We start from the raw sequence: 21,747 nt of genomic DNA on the forward strand, positions 1-21,747 counted from the left end.
ATGATAAATTAGCATGTTGAACAACAAATTAGGCTATGAATGAGTGCCCTATTTAATTTTTTTATTATTAGAATAACAAGTGGGCGTTATTTACGAATGTTACGGGAACTGCTAAGGTAATGGCCAACCACCAAAACGAGGGCATTTTCGTAAATTTGTGTAAAGTAGAAAACCCTAGATCCTTCCCCTTTCACCTTATAAATACGTTACGATCCATAGGAGACGCCAACAATATTAAAAGAAGAATTTCAAGATGGCTTGTGGTTATCAAATTTGGGTGGGTCTTTTTTTGAGGAGAAATGAATTGATTTCAAATATTCTTTTGGGACACATAATAGTGAAGAAAGGTTTGTTATATTTCATCTTTTTCGTGTTTATTTTTAATTTGGTTTTGTTGGAATGTTGATTTCAATCTACTTAGATCTTATAAATGGTGTTATTAGGATTTAGGGGTGTGCATGTGTGTGCCGATTTTGACTTAAAAAAAGAATCATAATCACCAAGGTGTATAAAATGAAGTTTATATGAGGTTGAGGATAGGGATGAGCTAATTCGATACTGGTATCAGTACCGGTACCTAACTATGCCGATTTGGTACCGTCGATATCAAGTTTATCAAGTTTTGAGTTTTCGGTACTAGTACGGTTCGGTATGGAACATGTATTTCCCGAATTTTGCATGAAATACCGGTTTGGTACCAAACCAAACATTTTAATATCGGTACCAAATATTTTCAAATTTTTGGGAATGGTAAATCAGGATCGGTACTGTCCCGAACTCATCCCTAGTTGAGGGTTTGAACCGTTTGGTGGACAATGATTTAGAAATTTAAGAGTAGTTTTAACGGGGGTGTGCTAGTTTTCAAAAAAAAAAGTAAAATTTAATGTCAATGAACTAGTGGTGGAATGATAAGGAAGAGACTTGATGTTTCATGTGATATAGGCTTGATTCCTGTCCAAAACATTTAGTTTCAATGCCATCGGAGTGATGATGGGAGACTAAGTGATTAGGCGGCTTTCACTAGTTGAATTCTTGAATTGAACGGGTTTTATCTCACCACACTATCGTGCCTTCGGGCGAGTGTTCACAGACATTGGCCTTAGATGAGGGTTTTTCTCGAATCGAAAGTTAAGTGTATCCCGCCGTGATGAATTTGAGCAGTAGCCTATTTGAAAGATTCGTTGGCCGTTAAAACTTTTACGAAATAATTAAAAAAGTTTTCTTAATTTTTTTCAAATTGAAATTTAGTGGACTAAAAATTTATAGTGGGATGTGAAAGAGAGAGGAAAGTCTCTTACCTTTCATCCCAACCCTCATTCTTAGATTTGAGAGAAAATAATATATAAAAGAAAACATAGAAACACACCCACATTTTATTCTATGTACATCCCCGTATTTTTATGGTAAAAGAAACAAGTTCTTCAAATTCGTTTCTCGTTAGTCATTCTAAATATGAATACAGAAAAATGCAAAGAATGTGATTTTTAGTTAAATTATATGGTTATCTAGGATTAATCTCTCCGATGATATGAATGCCCATCCTTGAAAGCCCAAGACTTTGTAATTGGGTATAGTCTGAATGTCGGTTTGTGCTGGATTCCTGTATTCCTGTGGTCGTAGGGATGACAATGGGTCGGGTTTAGGTATTCCCAAACCCATATCTGATTATAAAGCCCGTTCCAAACCTGTCGGGTTTTAATTATGTAATTACCTGTCGGGTACTCGGGTTTCTGGTTTTCCCATCAGGTTTCGGGTTTCCTATCTGATTTTGATAAAATACTCGTTGGGTATACCTGGCCCAAAACCCATGCAACTTCTATTGGATTTTTGACAAAATATTTAATCGATTACAAACAATGATTACCATAAAAATAAAATGTCTCAAATCATTGCCATAAACAAGTTCCGACAAATTATATTTAGAATATAAAAGAAAAGTTATCGGGTATATGGGTCAATGTTATCAGGTAATCATGTATATCACAAATCCCAAATCCGTCTCAAACCCACGAAAAATTTCAAAAATCCCAAATCCTAATGGGTCGGGTATTACCCATTCCAATTATGTCAGGTTTCGGTTTTCCCATCGAGTTCGGTTTTGTTGCCATCCCTACATGTGGGAGTCATCGGGGATGGAGAATGTGATGTGAATGCTCTAAGGGACATGACGTCCCGAATCGGGACGTCAATGAAGCTTGACTCCGATTGGTAAAACCGGCTCGCAAACATTTGGGACAGGTAATACCCATCCGATCCGATTTGGAATTACTTTAAAAAATTTCAAGGGTTTGGGTCGTGTATGATTTGTAATATGTCCGATTTCCCGATAACATAACTCTGTCTACCCGAATAACTTGACATGATTCTATTTATTAGTTATATATTTTTGGCATCTCCTTTTTTGTCAAACTTATTTATAGCAATTATAGTTTTCTTGTAATTGATTAATAGTTACCAAAAAATTTTATAGGAATTGCTTTCTTGTAATTGATAGATACATGACGGGTTCTCGGTTGGGTATGTTTGATGGGTAGGGATGAGCTCAGGATGGAACCGGTACCGATCGGTACCCATCTCGAAAATCCCGATCCAGAAATTCAGAAATAGTTAGTACAGGTACTGAAATGTTCGGTTCGGTACCAGTATTTCGTGAAAAATTCGGGAAATAACGGTACCGGTACCGATACCAAAAACTCAAAACTTGGTACCGACGGTACCAAATCGGTACCCGTACCGAAAACGCTCATCCCTACTTATGAGTATTTTTATTAACTAATGGATATGCCCAAAACATGCAGGTGTTGTTCGATATCTAATGAGTAATTACCTAGTAGAAACTCAATGTGTTTTAAGCCGGATTTGGGACATATTTTTATAGCCGGGTATGAGGTTGGGATTACCCAAACCCAACCCTTTATCATCACCCTACTCTATTAAGGTGAATGTGGGGCCCTTTGAGCGTATGTGTGGTGCCCATGGAGCGCGACTCATTCATCTCTTGTTGCAGGTGTTGTATATCATACCACCTTAACTAAAGATGGTCTTAGATTTTCAAATTACCAAATGTTTTGTTCTATAGTAGAGATTATATATGGGATATTCCACCCTGAGTTTCAGACACTACGAAAACAAATTATAAAATAAACTATGGTTAAGAATTAACATGTCAGGTTCGGGTTGACCTGACCCATTTAGAATTACTATCCAAACTTGAAATCAAATGTCTTATTTTCTGTTCCACAAGTTGTAAACCAAAACACAACACAAATCTCATAAAGTTGAGAATGCTGGGACTAAGTCAAGCCATCGGAGAGTCAGTCAACTTCCCAAAATCAATGATAGCTTGATGCATCGCGTATATGATCATCTTCTTTACCTGCACCACAAACCAGATTAGGGGTCAAACTGTTGTTTCTACTAGTCGAACAAAGCAGGCCCAACAAACAATTTTAATGTGATTAGTTAAATGCTTTGCCATGATAACGATAACAATGTTAATATAGTCGTGAATTGTATGTCACCTCTAGTTTGTCTTCTTTGGCTTTGTGATTAACTGGCAGCTTACGAAACTCCTCTGTGAGTCGGATGCATTGTTGTACGTTTTCTGGTGAAACAAAATCTACAGCTACTTTGGTGCATGACTGCAAATAAGAAGCACACGTTAGAACTTTGTGACGATATGTGTGTGTGTGTATAGTTACCAATGTTGAACGATGGCCAAGAACATATTAATCGCCAAAATTTGGGCTTAAAACTTTCAGCCTTATTTATTTATTTTGTTAAAAATGATTGATTTAATTATTACACGTTTTAAAATTAAGATTTTTGTACTACATTATTTAATTTTCTTAGAATTTGCATAACACTGGTTGGGCTTCCTTCTAAGTTTCAATTTCACTAATTATACGATAAAAACTATTTTTTCTTTAATAATGTTAACTTTTTTTAGAAAAGCTAAATACTGTAGTGCATAATGCAACGTCAATACCATGACAATCCAAACCAATTTTGACTAAACAAAATCTGTACTGGTATAATTGATGTTAAACAAGTGTCGATGTCCATTTGGCATATCATAGCTTTAAAAGGTGTTGATGGAATATCAAACCCAATATCTACCCATCGAATTCTTGCCGCATCATGCTGGGGAATCATATCAAAATACTCATTGATTTTAAATTAGACATATTCTCAAGTTTTTAATAACATTATTTGGATTTTGAATCAGTTCAATTGCTTGACCGATAAGTTTGTCGATTTAGTCGCAAAAGGCTCATAATAATAGGTGTATTTGTGATGACATGCAAATTCGCAATGTTGACTTAGTCGGGATCAGCTGTTTACAAGATTTCAAGAGAAACTTGGGCTCAAAGCTTTTAGAGTGAAAGCACAAAACAAGGATATGCATAAAACTGAAAAAATCAAACTCCAACCGAAACAGGCAAAAAAAACCAAACGTTTGGTTTTTGGGGTAACTAAAATCAAGAAAACCGGATCGAACTGAATTTATAAACTTACATTTCAACTTTTAAATTTTAACTCAGTTGTATAATAATCAATTCATAATTAATTAACTGACGAAAATTGAAAAATACAAAACCAAATGGCTTTCAAAACCCAAAACTTAGTGTTTGATACGCAGGAATGACACTTGAAATAAAATGCACCAATGCGAGAGAATGAAAATAAGTGTTTGGTTGGTCAATGAAATGTAATCAATGATTATAAGAGGAATCTCATTCACAACACTCATTCATTCACACCTTTTTTTTCTCATTTCAGTCTCCTTTCTCGACACCACAACCAACCATCACCGCCACCATCCTTATTGGAAAGGAGGTTGATTTACTCCAACGATCATTATGCAAACAAAATTGTTGCATCTCTTATTCATTACACTACTTAAAGCACGAAAGATGCAAAAAGAAGAATATATACTTGACAAGGAAATTTGATATACTATTGAATTGAGTTTTCAATGTTACAATACAATAAAGAAACAAAAAACCCTTTAAAATCAAGTTGAGATTTATGTTTTTTGGTGTCTTGCACACTCCCATTGGTGTTTGTATGAATCCAATAACTTGGATATTTGTCAAGCATCACTCGACCAAACATACCTTTGTTTTAAAAGGCATGTGGAGCTTTTTTGATGGTCTAATTTGTTCAAATTCTGGTCAACTGCATAGGCGTTGCATTAGAGATTACTTTTTAATGTTAGCAACTCGGACCTTTTTTTTCCTTTTCTATTTTGACCAATCGGTCTAATACAATGTTAGACCGAGGGGGAATCACATGTACTTCATGGAATTGCAACTAGTGGTGCTCCTCAGGTTTTTTTTTCGGGTTTCGGTTGAGGTCGTTCATGTTTTTTGGCTCAGAAAAAGTGACTATAATGTACCCATTTAAAGTCGTGTTGATTGGGTTCCCATTAGTTTGGGAAGGGTTTGGTTTTCGGGTTTATTTGTAAAACGAAAAAAATCATAAAATATCATCAAATTTCAAATATCAAAAGACAATATGATATGATAATGTTCAAAACTTAATATTCCAAATGTTAAAGACACCAAACAAGAACTCAACTATAAGAAATAAAGGCAATAAATGCTCGGTTTTTTTTGGGTGGGTTTTTGGCTCGAAAAATGTGGCTCATGAACGACATTTAAGGTTCGGGTTATTCAGATATTCTCTAATTCGAGGTAGAGTGGCTTCAGATTCAGGGTAAAATTGACAGCCCTAACTGTTACCCGTCAACTACATCCATTGTTGTAGAAAACGCTAGTCTGAGTGGTGGGGATTAGCGAGTAATCAGAATTAAATGAGATTAACCAAGAACAATTGGCTCCTAGTCAGAATTTTTACAACCGTGACTACAGCAAAACAAACTCGTCATGCATATCATATGCTTGTGATGCTCGGTATCATTTTTGTACTTGAATAGCCAGCCATGAGACATACTATTTAGTAAAGGATAGGAACGGAGGTCGAAATGCGATGGATCGCTTGAGGGTAGTTGAAATATAATGCCCATTTCACACTATACAACCGTGGTTTAAGACAAAAGGCATGCTCATGCATCTTCTTTCTTTCACATGAGAACGAAACCGAACTAATACCATATCGATTTTATAGGTCTGGTATTGGTCGGTATCAGTACCATAGAAGATACCAAAAAATACCGAAACCTTAACGGTACCGACCAAAGACATGAAAACCGATGGTGTTAATTGGTAATGGTACCAATACTTGACACAAAATTGCTCATCCATGCTTTCACATGGCATTCATGCTCCTTGTTTCACACTTACAAGTGCTACTCATATTCCTTGAATACACGCAAGTGAATGTCTTGATCAAGTGTAGGTGAGGCGAGCATCTTGGTCCAAAAGCTTGAAACTATGTTGTAGATGGAGAAAATAAGACAGGTGGTTATAGAGCTTCGATGGTTAAAAATAAATGAATACCTATTTCTATTTAAAACCCTAGTTTGCATTTTCAAGAAATAACCTTATGGATTGGTTGGCCTGATATTTTTTCTTCATGAAAAAAATGGAAACGTGTAGTTATGTAAATATTAAAAAAATAATGGATGGGTGACGCAAGAATTAGTTCCTTGGAATAATTCTCCACTTATTATTTTACTTGGTTTGGACCTCTATCCTCAATTCGATTAATTAACTTCTCTTCTCCTTTTTTTTTTTTGTATTTTTAGAACGACTTTCTTGTGTTTAGGTTACAACACTCCTCAAATTGAAGAGCCTCAATGCTCCACTCCAACCATAATATGTTGTCTTAATCGAGTCCATGTTAGCTTCAGAGTTTAGTTTTGGCTTGGGCGTTCCCCCGAGTAACCATTCCGCCAAGTGTCACTTGACCATTCCACCACAAGAGCAGAACTTTTTGACGTAACAAACGGGGACGAAAACCCGGGTGGGCTCGAGATTCAAATTGACAGCCTCACAAAGCCTAGCCAGACTATGTTGTCTTAATCGGGTCCATGTTAGCTTCAGAGTGTTTAGCTTTGGCTTAGACGTACCCCCGGGTAACAATTCCGCTGACTGTCAATTGACAGTCATTGTGCCGCCACAAGAGTAGAACTTTTTGACGTAACAAACGGGACAAAAACCCGGATGGGCTCGAGATTCGAACTGACAACCTCACAAGGCCTAGCTCAAATCCTTCATTGTCATAATCCACTAAAAGTGACACAAATGAAGATCGAACTTGAGACTCCACTAAAAAATCCAAGCCTTTCTATCACTAGACTACAAACGGTGGATATTACAAATTTGATAAATTAACTCAATATTACAAATTACATGTCAACATTATATCTAAACTTTGTTTAAATTACAGTTTCTCATTTACCATATGAATCTCTTCTCTCATTTACAAATTACGAACAACAATTATTCTATAACAGGTACTAAAATTAAGTAAATGGTGTATAGTGAGATAAAGATGAGAGCACTCAAAAGAATTCACATCCCTCCTAACAATAACATCTCTAACTTATAATTGAACTAAAAGTCAGAATTTTTAAAACACGTGTCATTATATATATATATAGAGAGAGAGGCTTAAGTTCAAGAGATAAATAAAGTTATTGTGAGAAACGAATATAGATCACTAGTTTTATTTTATGTTTTAAATGTTTAAAAATAAATAAAAAAAATATAAATGCAACAATAAATACACTCTCTCTTCAATTAATACAACTAATATAATCAAAATAAATCCTCTCTAATTAATAAATATCAAAACATAATATATTTTTTTTCAATTGATATACTTAGAAAAATTATTGTCATAAATAATAATAAAAAAATATCATATAAATGTGTTCATTAAATATAAACAATAAATATACAACATACACAATTATATAACCTACACTTGTTTTGAGCAATAAAAACGTACAACATACAAAAAAGTATACAACTATGTAATTTGACATCAACAATTATATAAACTAGAAAAAGATACACACATCATATACGCGTGTAGGTTATATGTTTTTCGTGTGTAGGTAATATGTTTTCTTATTCTTAAAACAAGTGTATGTTGTATGTTTTTGTGTAGGTTGTATATTTTTTATTGACATTTAATGCTAATATATGTAAGATAGTTTTTGTATTATTCATCACAATGTACCTACGTGTTGATGGATATTGATATATTGAGTTAGAAGAAATTGGTTTTGGATAGAAAAAATATTTAATGTATGAATAAATTGTATTTAAATGTGTAGGATATAATTTTCGAGTGTAGGTTATATGTTTTTTGTGTGTAGGTTATACGTTTTCGTGTACGTGTGTAGTTTATTGATGCTGAATTTTGTGTGTCGGTTATATGTTTTCTTATTCTTAGAACAAGTGTATGTTATATGTTTTTTGTGTGTAGGTTATACGTTTTCGTGTACGTGTGTAGTTTATTGATGCTGAATTTTGTGTGTCGGTTATATGTTTTTCGTGTATAGGTTATATGTTTTTTTATTCTTAGAACAAGTGGAGTTTATATGTTTTTGTGTAGGTTGTGTACTTTTTTGTTGATATTTAATGTAAACACGAGTAAGATAGTTTTTTGTACTATTTATCACAATGTAAATACGTGTTGATGGATATTAATATATTGAGTTGGAAGAAATTGGTTTTGGATAAAAAGAAATTTTAATGTATGAATAAATTGTACTTGTGTAGGATAAAAATTTAAGAGAGAAAAAAATAAGTTATAAAAATAAATGAATTCTTAATATTTTCCAATTATAATAATTTGATTAGTTATATTAATTAAATAGATAACTATTATATTTTATTAGTTATATTAATTGAAGAAAGAACATACATTAATACTTTCCTTATTTATCTTTAAGCATTTAAAACCTAAATTCATTTCTCACAATAATTTCATTTCCCTCCTGAACCATCCTCTATATATATATATATATATATATATATATATAGGGTGATCTAGACCATTGGATTAAGTATAACAAATAAGGGTATTTTGGTCTATATCTTTCATAGTTAAATGAGGTAAATATCGAGTGATTGATTAAATCCCTATTATTAAGCATCTGCACGTTCAAGTCATACGATCTAACCATTAATTCTGGAAATTACATTGTTATTAACCCAAACAAGAAAACCACTATGTATCCTTTAAATCACAACATAGAGGAAAAGAAATAGCAATATCCTAGTTCAAAAACCAGCAATCGAACCAAGTTCCTAGTTTAATTGCAAATCAGGAACTTGCATTCCGACCACCAACGTCAACCTTTTCGATTCTGATTGCCGGCCACCGACCATATTGTTCAGTTTTGCTTCCATCCCGCCATCTATGAGTTTGTCGACACCGGCACCGTCACAAATACACTAACCATGGCCAGTTCCAATGAAGGATGAACTAGGCGTTAAAGTTTGATGGAAACGTCGCCGGTGTGTTATAGATCAAGAACTAGGGATGGATGAGTTAGTGGATGGTGAAGCGGCGGAGGTGGAGGTGGTGACGGTGGAGTGGGGGTGTACGTTGGTGGAGGCGGTGGTGATAACGGCGGAGCTGAATGAAACGTCGTCAACGTTACCAGCGGATTGCTTTGAAGTCTGGTTGTATGACTATGGCGATGTCGGCGGGAAGAGGCGGAAAACAAAGGGATGATTCTAGTTTTCCGGCGAGAACATGTGACGGATTCCATCTAGATCTGATTTGTCGGAGGACAGTGATTTGATTACGTCACGCCGTGGTGATGGCGGAGGATGCCGGATTTTACCGACGGTAGAGGCGGATGGTGGTGACGATGGAGTAGGGGTGTACGTCGGCGGAGGCAGTGGTGGTAACGGGGGAGGTGAATGGTGGTTACGGTGGAGTGGGGGGTGTACGGCGGAGGCGGAGGTGAATGAAACGTCGCCGGCTTAATATGCTATGCTTTGATATATATTTTTGTAGTTAGAATTAATATTAATTATGTTTTAATTATTGGTGTGTTTTTGTTAAGTGTGTTTTTGTTCTTGGTGTTCTTAGTGTTCTTGGTGTTCTTGATGTTGTATTCTAAATATGGATTAATAGTTGGTGTTTTGTTTTAAAACACACCGTAATATAGATTACGATGTGTTTTTGTTGTTGTAATTTAATTTTGTTTCCATATATTATACAACACATTAGACAATTATGCCCTTAGAGTGTTATAAAACTAGTTTTAAAATAAAACACACCACTTAAAAAACACACTTTTCATCTAGACCATCAGATCACTAAATCTAACGCACCAGATTACTTCTTACACTTTTTAGACACACTTCACTTCTTATTATAACTCCACCCTATATATATATATATAGGCTAAGTATAAAATGAAAACCCACTTAAGTTGTGAAAACTCTAGAAACTCATTCTCAACCACATGTTTTTAATTAATGTTTAAATCTTGTGGTCCACAATTAAAGTGAATAAGAAATATAAATATAACTTTTTCTCTCTCCTAAAAACATATATAAAAATTAGTAAAAAATGTTAAAAAAATAGCAAAACAGTTTTTTTTTATGTTTTGATGTTTTGTATTAAATGTTACAACATATATTACATGTAACAAAAAAAAAACGATGTTACGTAAGGTTTACGCGGGTTTTCACAACTCAAATAGGTTTTCATTTTAACCTTAGCCTCTCTCTCTCTCTCTCTCTATATATATATATATATATATATATATATATATAACACCCCATCCCATTCATCATACTTATCTCTATATCCATTTATCATAGCCTCCGATTATCCATTTCAATCTATATTTTACTCTCAAAACACTAATTTTACTTTTTACCTTTCCTACACCCTTTTACATAGTTATATTATACACCCTTTTACATAGTTATATTATGTGATGGGATTTTGCAAATTATAGGATGAGGTTGTGAGTGGTTGTAAATGCAAATTATAAGGTAAAGAAAGAAAAGGTAGTGATTATTTTGTAAATTTGGAGAAACTTAGTTTGTCATGTTTATTTATTAATATTTTGTTGATATCAGTTGTAACTAGATGAGAAAGAAACTGCAATGATAAAGATATAAAAAGCATTATTATTATTTAATTAAGCATGAAAGAGAAATATGATGTTTTTTAGTGTAATTTTAAAATGTGGATGTGAGACAAATGCTCTAAGATGCGAATACTCTTACAAAATAAAGAAAATCTCTAAATCCTAAGAATACAGTTAAAATATAAAGTTAGTGTTTTAAATGAAGCATGGGACGTGAATAACGCTCTTTTGGTTAAGTGGGGCTGGAGATACAAAACAGAAGAAAACAGGCTTTGGAAAAGAGTGATTGACTCTTTGCACAATCAATTAAATGATCGAGAAGTAGTTCCTAGTAAGAAGGGAAATACTGGTGTTCGGTTAAATATTTCTAAGACAATTAATATGCTAAGATGGGGGCCGGGTAGTCTTGGTGATGGTCAGAAGCTGAGATTTTGGACAGATAATTGGGTAGGAAAACAAAACTTAAAAGAGATTTGCCCCAACCTGTTTAAATTGGAAAAAAATAAATTATGCAAGGTTAAGGATCGATTCTGGAGATTGGAGGGGAGAATCGGTTGGGCTTGGAACTGGATTAGGCCTCCAAACTCAGCCCAAGAAATGAAAGAATGGGAGAAGTGTATGAAAGTTATGGTTTCAGCAGATTGGAAAGTTGGGCCGGATACTTGGACGTGGACTGAAGACAACAGTGGAGTGTTTTCGGTAAGCTCGGTAAAAGGCCTGATGATTAGAAATAAATATGTTGGAAGTGGAGTAAATGGGTCCCCGCAAAGTGCAACATTCACGTGTGGAGGGCCGAGATGAATAGAATACCAACTCGGGAGGCACTTGAAAGAAGGAATACAAGGGTTCCGGATAATAGTTGTACTGTTTGTGAGATAGTTGGGAATCAGCCGATCATCTCACTACAGGTTGTTTAGTGTCAGCGATAGTGTGGGATCATATTAGTCGATGGTGTAAAATACCACCTATTTTTGGGTTTTCGATCAGAGATCTTTTGGAGATTCACAAGACTATAAAGATTGGGAAGATAGAGAAAGAGGCGTTACATGGGATCATCATTATAGCTTGTTGGAGTATTTGGAAGGCACGAAATGAAAAGATGTTTGAAGGCAAGGAAGTCAAGGTGGAAGAGATAATAGGATGTATTAAATCGCTTGGATTTCTTTGGTTTAAATATAGATCAATAGAGTGGTTGAATTGATGTAAATTTAACTTCATGTAACTTGTCGTTTTTGGTGTTGCTTTGTGCTCCGGCTTGTGATGTTAGTGTTTATAAAAGTTCACAGTTCGAAAAAAAATGAAGTATGGGAAAACCTAAAAATAAAAAACACCACGCATAGCTTATTTAACTAGATTTAACCTCAACGCTTAACACCCTATCTAATGACACCATCTTTTCTTAGACTTTTTAGATTACATTGCCTTCTTATTCTAACTCCACCATACAGATACTCGTCTCTATATTTTTTATTCTCATTCTTTCATGCTTGAGGTACAGACCGAAACGCTTAAGATGCAATATTTAAATAGAGATGTGAATAGTGAATCTCGATATATAGTCTATATTTTTTTTCATTCTCATTCTTTCATGCTTGAGATACAAACCGAAAAGCTTAAGATGCAATATTTAAATAGAGATGTGAATAATAAATCTCGATATGTATAAATACTAGGTTTTATCTCCCGTATTACGGGGGTGTTTTCATTTTTCGTTTCTAATATTTATATATTTTTTGGATTTTAGTTTTATTTATTGTAAGAAAGTTAATAATATACTTAGGGTTTGATGATGAGAGGGTTTCACAAATAAATGATATGTTATAACTCGTTTAAAAGCTATCTGGGTTTGGTGGACTCATAGCCCCGCTTATTTTTTGTTACTATAAATTGTATCTTAATATATATAATATCTTTTTTTTTTAAATTGGATATTAATTTTTAATATATCCCTATTTTATAGGATTTTCAATCATATATTTGGTGAAACTAATTTTTAATATTATGAGATGTTACAACCCGTCTAAGGGTTATCTCGGTTTGGTGATACCCAAACCCGTGAATTCGGGTCAAATGCATGAGAAGCATTCATTTACAAATAAAGCAATCTACTGGTTTGAGATAATGTAGGATGCAACCAGAAAGCTTTTAAAGGTTTCGTTTGTATATATTTAAGATATACCGTAGGAAAATCTCTAAGGTTTCGTTTATATATATTTAAGATATACCGTAAGAAAATCTCTAAAATGTAGAGATGGAGATGAGGATTTGAATGGAGAAATGGAGAACGAAACGAAAACTCCCATCTGAGTGATATAAATTATTTTTTTAAAGTATTTATAATGCATCTTTAGAAAAATATATTATAAGAAAATTATTAGAAAATTTGTATTTTATTTATACAAAGTGCTAAATTGTTAATTTTCTATGTTCGCCATATATTTACACAATAGTATTGATTTATTGTGTCACGACCAGCACATTTTTTGTGGATATAAATCATGACAGATTGGCATGTTGAAATTAATAAACCCAAAGACGACTCATTTATTTGACAAAATTACAATTTAATCCTTTAACCATATCCAGTTTATCAATCGTGTTTTTCAAAAAGTTCATTTTCATCTTTTTCCATTAAATGACAAATTGTCTCATTTTTTTTATCTTTTGACTAACGGCCATCCAAAAGAGTTTAGTCTTGGCATGTGTCATGCATAAGAGAACAAAATAGCAACTTTAAATAATAATAACAATAATCTAACTAATCTATTAAATCAAAACATGTTTTTCACATGGCCTTCAAATATGTCATTCACATGAGATGGCAACTAATTAATTTTTATTTATACATATTCCACCTGATTTTTTAATTACCATTTCTTCAATTTAATAAATTTTGATGTTGGATGATGCAACAATTAATGCATTTATTACTATTTAATATTTATTAATTACCTCAATTAAACCATTTATGACTTTCTTAAAATTATATTATTAACAAAGATAATATTATTATAATGTCTTAGTTTTTATGTTAATTAAACAGGCAGATCAAACTCGTATGTAGTTCAAGTCAATGGCTTTTTTAATAAAATTAGTTCAGCTCGAAACAAGTTATGAGCGAAAAGTGTTGGGGTCGAAACGGGCTGTTTTAAAATAATATCAAATTGGTTCGGTCAAAAAATGTGCGTCAAAAGGGTTATGATTCGAGCAAATTCTGGCCGAATCGTGTTGTTTTAAATCATAGTATTTTCCAACGTAAAAATAAAATTCATTATTCATGTATTCTAGTTTTATATTAATTTAAGCAGGCGGGTCGGTTTCATGCTTGGTTCATAACAAGTTTAGATCAATGTGTTTTTTGAGTAAAATAAGTTCGAGTCAAAACAAGTTGTTTTAAAAGAGTATCAAATTGGTTCGGGTCAAAATGGGCGGCTAAAAAGGAGTTATGATCAAAATTAGTTTGAGTAAAAACGGGGTATTTTAAAGGATAGTATTTTCGAACTTAAAAATCAAAATTCATTATTCATATTTGATTAAAACAAGTTTGTTGAAACAACTTGTATTTTAAAACCTGATGGAAACTTTTTTCACTGAATTATTTCTTTTATGAACAACTTATGTTCTAATCCTTCGTCACTATTATATTTAGTGTAACATATAATTTAATTTATGAGAAATTGTTATACCTTACTAAATTGTTTGGCATTATGGATTTTTTTAAAATAATTATAATTGTTTCATATGCTATCGCATATACTTCATGTTTGATTTCACATATAATTTATATAGAATATATAAACATTTTTTGTTGACATTATATTATTTTTCAACCTGTATAATACACAGGTTGCTAACCTAGTAATAATATAACAAAATTATAAGACTAATGGACCCCACGTTTTTATTTTAAAATAATGTGAACGCCACCACCATCATCTCTCTCCCCCTAACATTCACGCCACCACACTTTTCTTCCAACACCACCAACCCCACCACACAACCACCACCACTGCCGGTTGATGCTGCAGGTATGCGATGACATTAGATCGATGGGTGTACCATGTCACATTTTTCCAATGGGTGTCGGACGCCTGCGAGATTTTCCTATGGATCTTGCAAGTCTCGATTTTCAAATTTGGACGGTGAGCGATGATGGTTGGTTCACGTTAGGGATTCTGAGTTAGGGTTAAGGACTTAGGGTTTCATGTAGGAAGATGTTGCCAACGTGATGATGGTGTTGTCGGCAGAGATGGTGGTGGATGTTGCCAATGTGATGACAGTGGGGTGGAGGCGAGTGGTGGTGGTAATGTATGGGTTGATTTTAGTGTCTGATGATGAAAGAGATGTAGATGATTTGTGTGGGGGTCCTAATTTTTTTATTTTAATACGTAACTAACAAAAACATGTCTTTAAATATGAGGTTGTCCTCATGTGTCCAGCACATGCCAGGATTTAACGGAGAAAATGAATAGTCGTTAATTAAAAGGACATAAGGAGAAGCAATTTACCATTAAAGGAGTAAACTTTTTAAAAGAGTAGATCCATAAACTGGTTATGTTTAAAGGAGTAATTTTGTCTTTATTTAACACACCTCAATGATTTAGGCGTGGGTGTAGAGAGAGAGAGGAACGTTACCTTGAGATTTCGCACTTGATGTGGACATCCGGCAGGAATAAAAACCGCCTCTCCCAAACTTTGTTCAAATGTCCAAGGTTCAATACCTAAAGTACACACAATTACCCAATTACTTAAATTTTATAAATTTACAAGATAGAAACTAAATTAACAAGTACTAACCATATTCCTTTTTTAGCTTCTTTTTATGTTCTTCCGTCAAGTAAAACGCTTGATCATGAATCGGGTGACAAACCTACAAAAGCCCATAAACCCTAAAAAAGTTTCCAAAAAAAAAAAAATCAAACTCTAGTAGTATATATTACCTGCTCAACAGGACAACAATATGTATGTCTAAATTCTTTGGAGTGCTTCAATAAATATTCTTGTAACTTTATTGTGTCTTCTCTTCGGAAGATATCCCAAAGAGCACTAGGTGTACCCTCAGCAACATCAAAATCATGTGAAATGTCACTAGGTTGATTCTGTTTGATTGCCTCTTTATTTATGTTTGAAACATTATTATATTCTTCTCTCTTTCCCCAAGATCCAGCAACACATTCATAGAGTGGACCTTTCTTTTCTCTTAGATCCTGAGCCCGGTGCCGTCTCTTTAACTCTTGGATTGCCATCTTTTGATCGTTGCTTACAGATACTTCAGCTGTGTGTGTCAATATGTTCACCTGCACATCACAATTATTAATTAACAAAAAAAGCTAGGCACAAATTCATTATTTTGTGCCATTCTTTTTCAGCCCAAAAAATTTAGTTCAAATAATCAGGCCCAACATTCCATTATTTTGTGCTGTTTTCTTTTTTGACCCCAAAACTTCAAGCCAAAATAGCAAAACGAACCCGTCGTAAGACACCAAAAAGCCAAAACCAACCGACGTCACAGTGTAAGTAATTAGGAACAAAAAAATATATAAAAGCATACCGCGTCTGCCATATCACAATGAAGTTTAGTCACAGAATCCCCTCTTCCAAGTTCTTCAGCTATTCCATATGCAATATACGTCTTTGGACCCAAATCAGGTTTTAGGACAGCTGGTGGTAACTTTACAGCAAGATTGAGAAAACCCGCTCTAGGATCAGTGCACACTTGAAAAGGTAATGCACTGATAAACTCATCACAATGGCGCGGTAGAAGATCCTCGAACTTATCAGATGGTGGCCAATCCTTTAGTTTTAGCATCTCGGGCCACGAGTTCAAATATTGTCTTCCTTCTGCATAACCTTTAAAGAATTTCCGAGTACTAATTTCAACCTGCAAAATAACAATTAACAAGCAATTTGTATATATTAATATTGCAAATTACACTTCAAATGAAGTAAAATAGGAAACCGCACTAGATTTATCTATATTATTACAAGGATAAGCAAAATGATTCAGGAGGTTGTACGCATTAAAAAGAGACGTTTGGCGGCTGTCAACACGTTTGACCTGTTCAACTTATAGGTTTTTAATTTTTTCATTTTCAGTTATAAGTAATTTATATACCAATTTAATATATAGTGCAACCCATGTATTTCAGCCCAAATGTAGAATAATCAATTAATTATATTAACTAGCACATAACTTTAGGCCCAAATACATAATTTTGCCCATATATTTTTGGCCCAAAATTGCAAAACCGAACCAAATCCAAACCAAAAGGACCAAAACCGAACGGTTTTCAAATATTCAAAAACTGAGATTTCAGTTTTTGTTTGGTTTGAGCCTAACATCTGCCTGTTTATCATTTACCAACAAACTTATATGCATTTATAATTATTTTGATATATTTTTTATGCTTGTAATTTTAATTAGTAACGTAACAGACGCCATTTACTTCATTTTATCATATCTATATGTATAATAATAATAATAATATATTTAATATATAAAAGCTTGATTATATAAAGAATAGGCTCATTGGGCTCACTAGCCTACTCACGCTCAATAAGTGAAGCCCAAGCTCGTTTATTAAACAAGCTTATTAGGCTCAGGCTCGAGCTCGAATAAGCTCAGCTCGATCGAGCTTTTAGCGAGCCAATTTTGAGTAGCTTACAACCAGCTGACTGTAACTACACATACGAGAAGCTAGAATTACCTCACAACCAGCCAAGCAATCGATTGCCTTCACTTGTGACATCTTTGAACTCACATTCGGATTTACATGTTCACATAACGCACGCCACATAACCGTGGGCTCCCAGCTCAAACCACGTGTCTGATCTAGGACCTTCTTTACAATTACGGGTTCACCTTTAGCCAAATGGTGTCTAAACCGAATAAGCTCCTCACCACTAACAACTTCTTTTGAAGAAGGATAATATAAGCAGTTATCCTTTGAATCTTCTCTATTGGATGCTTCAAGATACATCTTCCCACCGGTTGTAAACAAGCTCGTCATAATATCCGGTTGTTCAATTTTAAACTTATTCAATAAAAACTCGGCTTTTGATTCCAAATTTGAAAGCCAGTCATTTTGTAAGATGCGTCTGAGCTCCAATAAACAATCGCCGCATCCACCCATTTCTATTGGTGCACAAAACAAACTTCCATCATCGTTAGCCACCCATCTAGTTTCAGAATCACTGGGGCAATTTAGACTTTTTACATGGAAAGAATTTTGTAGCGGGTCTGGATCTGGGTCTGGGTCGCCCCCGTGAATATAATCAAAACCTCTGTCTGAGTACCCAAAGTTGACTTTTGTTTGACCAAGAAGCCCTGCGTTTCGTATCTCGTAACAGCAACTAAGGCATAGCTCGTATGAACATTTTGGACAGCTTCTATGAAGATCAATGATTGATGTTGAACACTGGTTGCTGTGAAATCACACAAAATTTTGGTAGTTGAAAATGATATACTCGATTATTTTATAACTTAATAACATTATTTATGAAAAATTTACCAAAAGACGCGTTCATCGGTGAAACATTTGGTCTGTTCTACTATAACTGAAGATTCTGATACCCCTGCATATAAACGAACACATTTAAGCTGAAAAATTATTTATATTGCACAGAAAAGGGTTATTAAGGTTTTTTTATATGATTACCGCGAACGCGCGCTTCGACTGCTATCTCGTCTTTTTGTTCTTCACATATTTGCTTTAGAAATGGGAGGAGTGATTGGATAACATAGTGAAGATGCTGTAACTTTTCATCGTTGGTAAGATCTATGCTTGGCATCTGTTGTTTGGAAAGTGTCAAAATAAGATGGCCATAACATATGAGCATGACGTTTAGTGACATGTTAATGTATGCAGAATAATCAAACCTTTAAATTTGAGTGTAAGCACAAGTTGCAATTGCAATTTCCACGACAATAAGGGCATAACTTTGCAACTTCTTCTTCTGATAATTGAGGATACCTGTCAATATCATGTGATATTAGCAATGAGAATATGGAAAAACTAAAACTCTGAAAGAAGGGATGTTAGTATAGGAGTTACCATTGTCTGATGCACTGGATACAGTATACTTTCTTATCACATTTTTTGCATGGAACAACAAACTTTCTATCGTTTCTTTTACATTGATGACACTTCGAATCCTCGATTCCATTTTTCTGATCCTGTTAGATTATAGTGGTGAATAGGGAAAACTATAAAATGTAAGCGGATCAAAGAGAGAACCTTTACCTTGATGTTGATAACAGTACTTGATATTCCACCTGATGAAGCAGAACTACACTCGCCTGTGATGTTATTTATTCTTTTCATTATTGTATCATTTGAACTACTGCTTCTGCTAGAATTAAACTTCACAAAAGACATTTGACTTTTCTCTTCTATAAAGTCAACATCCTTTACCACTCTCTTGCCTTTGATGCTTCCTTTTGTCTTAACATTATTCATTGCTGATGAAAATACATTTGCATCATCATCATCTTCTTCTTCTTCAACTTCATCGATGTTATATTCAATATCATACTCATTTACTTCATCTTCATCATTATCATCATCTACCCATACACCATAGAACATACCGTTTTTTACAAGTTGGTTTTTGTTAGAAACAAAACGACGCCTTCTTGATACCCGTACATCATGTTGGCTGCTGCTAACATCACTCTGTTTGCTCTTATTGCTGTCTGTGAGTTCCTCTTCCTGATTTTTGGTTGTTGAACATTGTTTTTTGTTTAAAGATTCTTTCTTGCTTGAATCAGCATGTTTTCCTTTATATTTTGAAGCCTTTGATCTTCTACGTGATGATTCATCTTCATCGTCGTCATCATCTTCTTCCTCATTATAATCCTCATCAGAGTCACCACCATCATTCTCAACTTTCATAGATGTTTTCTTGCTTAACGAGTATTTTGATTTCTTATATAACCCTTTGCTTCCACGAGTTCTCACATTCTTTATTAACTTTTTTGTTTTTGGTGCTTCTTCCTCTTCAGATTCACTACAAAAAAATCTTTTAAACGGACTGCTGCGACTACTGACCACTTCTTTCTGGCTACAAGTTTTTGCCCTTTTCATTGTTGACCCCTGGTCAACCTCTTTTTGAGAATTCATAACCTTTCTCTTTGTTTCAAGTTCAGAAACACTGGTTGAGGCTTTATGCCACACATTTATTTCATTAGTAACAACTGTAGCATATCTACTTATTTGATTCTCCTTTTGAAACATCACCTCCACCTTCATTTTTCACTGCCAACACCCAAAATAGGTAGATATATTTAGCAAAACAGCAACATGTGCAAAGCCAGATATCAAATCATCTAATATTTTTAAATTATTCAAAACTGAACTTGATTAAATTATACCGAAAAAATGCCATATTTTTGCCACAATCAAATTCAAATCATCACAAACATTGTACAACATGCCATCATACACCCAAAATTGAGACTAAATGGACTCACATATTAACAAAACTTGATGAGCATTGGAAGCATCAATGAGTCATTTGACTAAATAAAACAGTGAGTCAAACACTGTTGAATGAAGTAAACAGAGACCAGAAAGTGAAGAAACTTATTATGTATTTATGTATATTAATAATCAAATAAATAATTGCTCTATACCTACAACAGAGTCAACTTCCTGAGTCAATAAATCAATATTCAATCATCACATGCATATAAACCCTAACTCAGCTTGCACACACACCTTATACATCCAAATTCTGCAACTACATGATGAATGCGTTGTATAAAACGGCTCGCATTGACGTACAATCGAGAAAAAACAGAACGAGTGATAGCTTAACCTTAAATTAATGAAACTGAAAGCAATAAGTACGAATCACTCACCGAATTTGTGAAAGAAATCGAGTATGATTGAGCGGACGGAATCACGGGAATTGGTACTATTGATTGAATAGACTTTGCAGCGATCGGATGAATTTGAGTTGTAGGTGGAATTAGGTCAAAGAATAAAAGAGGAATTTCACTTTTTCCGATCGAAATCTTCGATGTATTTATGGAGGTTGAGAGAGAGACGTATTAAAACATTAAGAATAAAGATGCCATGAGATTTTCTATCTATAAATTGCTTACTATTTATTATTATTATTATTATTTTTTTTATAAATTCATATGAGACTCAATCCTTATCTTTAACTGATCTCTAAAAAAACATATTTTTTTTCTTTTAACCCGTTTACATTTCAATAACTCTCGCATGCAGGGCTGTAAGCGAATTGGGCATCCGGTCGTTCGTTTGGTTGGAAGTTTGTTTATATTCGTCCGTTTAATAAATCTGACACGAACAAAAGAATTTTGTCTGGTAAGCTTAACGGACAAAGACGAACACAGGCCAAATTCGTTTAATAGTCTCTGTGAGCGTTCGTACGATTACGCTCAGTAAGGCCCGTTTAATAGTGTTGTGTTTGTTGAGATTCCTTGAATAATCAAGAATTTGAAGCTTGTTTCTCATAAAACACTGAAAGTTTGTGGATTTTGAACTCTAAAACATAATATGATTATGTAATTGTTGCTTTGTTAAGTATTTTAGGTTATCATGTAGTGTAATGTTCATCAGTGTTTATGATAAGTATTTTGATATGTTTACATATGTTTGTCCATTAATGTTCATGGTGTCCATTGGTGTTTGTTTGCCTATTAGTGTTCGGTTGTCCATTAGTGTCCATTTACAATA

At 34.0% G+C, this 21,747-nt stretch overlaps 1 protein-coding gene across 1 annotated transcript; it reads right to left on the reverse strand.

Annotated features, from left to right (window-relative positions):
- Window positions 1–3,260: 3,260 nt before the first annotated feature.
- Window positions 3,261–20,297, reverse strand: LOC143625904 (lysine-specific demethylase JMJ26-like). The gene is made up of 12 exons (XM_077096121.1): window positions 19,282–20,297; window positions 19,093–19,214; window positions 18,918–19,011; window positions 18,697–18,829; window positions 18,550–18,613; window positions 17,746–18,463; window positions 16,590–16,919; window positions 15,979–16,335; window positions 15,836–15,908; window positions 15,674–15,759; window positions 3,522–3,641; window positions 3,261–3,376 (listed from the first exon to the last, which is right to left on the reverse strand). Exons 1-12 carry the CDS (start codon window positions 20,287–20,289, stop codon window positions 3,299–3,301), a joined length of 3,183 nt encoding a protein of 1,060 aa, XP_076952236.1. The 5' UTR covers window positions 20,290–20,297; the 3' UTR covers window positions 3,261–3,298.
- Between the last annotated feature and the right edge of the window lie 1,450 nt (window positions 20,298–21,747).

The sequence above is a fragment of the Bidens hawaiensis genome, unplaced genomic scaffold (assembly GCF_021521415.1).
Source record: "Bidens hawaiensis isolate Kalapana, Puna unplaced genomic scaffold, B.hawaiensis_p1.1 tig00004242_1, whole genome shotgun sequence".
NCBI classification, from domain to species: Eukaryota; Viridiplantae; Streptophyta; class Magnoliopsida; order Asterales; family Asteraceae; genus Bidens; species Bidens hawaiensis.

Excerpts from the sequence above, each read along its gene's own strand:
- LOC143625904 (XM_077096121.1), bottom strand. The coding sequence starts at position 20,289 with ATGAAGGTGGAGGTGATGTTTCAAAAGGAGAATCAAATAAGTAGATAT. Across the intron at positions 19,012-19,092 it reads ATCCAGTGCATCAGACAATG|GTATCCTCAATTATCAGAAG; the intron begins GTAACTCCTATA and ends TGATATTGACAG. Across the intron at positions 16,920-17,745 it reads ATTGCTTGGCTGGTTGTGAG|GTTGAAATTAGTACTCGGAA; the intron begins GTAATTCTAGCT and ends GTTATTTTGCAG.